General features: G+C 48.0%; 1 protein-coding gene across 1 annotated transcript; it reads left to right on the forward strand.

The window, feature by feature from the left end:
* The first annotated feature begins 1,242 nt into the window (after positions 1-1,242).
* On the forward strand, positions 1,243-2,694 carry noto (notochord homeobox). The gene is made up of 3 exons (XM_010754319.3): positions 1,243-1,704; positions 1,810-1,997; positions 2,106-2,694. The coding sequence occupies exons 1-3, from the start codon at positions 1,317-1,319 to the stop codon at positions 2,310-2,312; spliced, it is 783 nt and encodes a 260-aa protein (XP_010752621.2). The 5' UTR covers positions 1,243-1,316; the 3' UTR covers positions 2,313-2,694.

Here is a 2,694-nt window from a genome sequence, read left to right on the forward strand (position 1 = left end):
TTGCAGAAACTCAACACATTCACATTTAAGAAGTTTATGTCACATTTCTTCTGTTCTTGGTGATCATGAAGATAATTCCACTGGTTCCTGATCTCATGAATCCAGCATCATTTCTCTCTTAAACATGTTAAACACGGACACTGCTGCAGGGGTGGGTGGTCTGCTCGTATAGAGGCATCAGAAGGAGCGTCCTTATTGTTCAGGGCAGGTCGAGAAAGTCTGTGTTTGCCCTCTTCATTAGACATTCTAGTGTCAGTGGAGGAGAATAAATAGAGCGCGCAGGGGTCAAAGGGAAGCTCGGTGTTTAACTGTGTTTAACAGTTACTTAAAGGCTCTGCACAAACTCTGCAGCCGCCTCCGAACGTGGAGATGAGCCCGCGCAGTTTGCAGAGCTGGCAATAATCCGAGTTGAAAGAGAGGACGGAAGCAAATCACTTCCTTCAAAGAGGCCGCGGGCTTCACGTCAAATCCTTCAAAATAAAAGTCCGAATGATGCTTTTATTTTGCATCACTCATAAACAATAAATCAGATTTAAAGGCTTTAAACTAACTTGGATTGTTTCCCATTCAAAGGCTCGCAGCTGGGTCAGCCCGTGGATTAACGGCGGTGCAGTTTGCTGTCCGCACACCGGAGCCGCCGAATCTGACGCCTCGTTTAACGCAGGGGGCCGTTATTCATTAAAAATGCTGTTAAAAGACACACCGTGGAAACAGAGCGCATTCATTTCATACAGGAAAAAGATGATGGATGTTTACATACAGGAGGGATTCTGGGTTGACACGTGGTTGTGGAAAGAAACGGGAATTAAAGCCTGGAAAGTTTCGGAGGCTGCAGAAATCAAAGTGATGAAACTCGGATTGTTACGCTGCATTAAAGCATCTGTCGCCGGCCAGGACTTAACAGGCTCCAAATAAGATGACTTGGTAACATCAAGGCTTTCCCAGCGGTAATGATTACATTTGGACTTAAGATCCATGCAAGAATTTGTAGCCCTGTAAATCTCCTGAGTCCCTGCCCCCCCTCCAGGACACTCTTCAAAAGCCTTGTCATTCAAAGGGTTAGGATGTTTGACAATCCCAGCTTGTACTACTCCACCAATTAATTGGATACGTTGTCGGGATGTTCGTTTCTCTCATCTGCTACTTAGAAAGACAAAGGCTCGATGGGGGGCTGTTGACACCTCTGCGTCCGGCCGCGGTATAAATGCGGACTCTCCGCAGAGCAGCGGCACTCACCTCCCCGCTGCACTTGGAGCAACATCTTCCTCTTCCACCTTCCACAGCTGATCTGACTTCTTTCTCAAGCACCTGACAGAATGCAGGTACCGAACAGAGCCGTTGGAGCTTATGGATACTCCGTGCGTAATTACGCACCAGCACCGCTGTATCAGCAGTACCATGGGAGCCCCTGTGCGCCTTCAACGAAGCCTTCCAGTGGGAAATCTTTCACCATCGATGCTTTGCTCGCCAAGCCGGACGACACAAGCAGCTGCCGGACAACGACTCAGTGCGGAGAGAAATATCAGCCAGCAGCTCCGGTGCTGCCGCTCACCGGACACATGGGCTTACCGATCTCAGCAGCGCCTTACGTCTACTCACCGAACATGCTGCACTCTCACGTCCACACACAACCTGGATATTCAGTCTACTGCTGCCCGCCGTTCACCTACCAGTCCTCGTGTCGTGGAGCATTTTACGCACAAGGTAAATGAAGCTTCCTGCAGCCATCAGACACGTGTCAGTGTAAAACATCAGAGCGTGTTCACGTGGCGCAGTGATTAAATGTGTCATGTGTTTCTTTTTTTGCAGCTTCGATGTCCAAAGTGAACGCAGGGCTGCACTCCTTCAAAACCAAAGGTGGGAAGTCCAAACGGATGCGCACCAGCTTCACCAGCGAGCAGCTGTCCCGGCTGGAGAAGGAGTTCGCTCGGCAGCAGTACATGGTCGGCTCGGAGAGGTTCCTCCTGGCGTCCGCGCTCCAGCTCACAGAGGCTCAGGTGAGAAAGCAGCTGGTGAACACTCAGACATTTAAAGTGAAGGCAGAAACGTCCACACACGTTCAGCACTGCAGTGTTTCTAATGCGCACCTTGTTTTCTGTCTCCAGGTCAAAGTCTGGTTCCAGAACAGACGCATCAAGTGGCGCAAACAGAGTCTGGAGCAGCAGCAGGCCAAACTGGCCAAACTGGGCCTGGCTGCTCCGCCGAAAAGTCCCGGATCTCAAGGCCACGGAGATGAAGGGGATGAGGACGAGGAGTTCTCCGACCTGGACGTGGACATCGACGTGTCTGATGACTCTGCTGACCACTGCTGACCTCACACCTCTGTGGACTGTTGGAAGGACTTGTTGTACATAGAGCTGAGAAAGAGGCCAGTGTCTCCAACTCGGAATATTTAATAGATGTATAGTTATATATTTAATTTTCTACTTTTATTGCTCTTTGATGAGTTCACTTCATGTGTTCAGACTTTTTTGTACGTTTGAATGAAATCAGAAATATATTTTATGACATGAAATATGAAACTTTGTCCTGGTTATTCTTTGGTGCAGAGAAATGTTTGAAAGATTTCAGAGGCAAGAAGAAAACTGACTGAATTTTACTGTAATAAACACGGTGAAACCTTCCCTAATATTACACTGCTGATTTAAGGTACATTTGAAAATGTTTGGAATAGATTTCATGGTGAAAAAAATT

This window comes from Larimichthys crocea, chromosome XXIV (assembly GCF_000972845.2).
Source record: "Larimichthys crocea isolate SSNF chromosome XXIV, L_crocea_2.0, whole genome shotgun sequence".
NCBI lineage: Eukaryota > Metazoa > Chordata > Actinopteri > Sciaenidae > Larimichthys > Larimichthys crocea.

Coding starts and splice junctions, on each gene's coding strand:
- noto (XM_010754319.3), top strand. CDS start 1,317: ATGCAGGTACCGAACAGAGCCGTTGGAGCTTATGGATACTCCGTGCGT. Junction 1,705..1,809: donor TGGAGCATTTTACGCACAAG/GTAAATGAAGCT, acceptor CTTTTTTTGCAG/CTTCGATGTCCAAAGTGAAC. Junction 1,998..2,105: donor TCCAGCTCACAGAGGCTCAG/GTGAGAAAGCAG, acceptor TTCTGTCTCCAG/GTCAAAGTCTGGTTCCAGAA.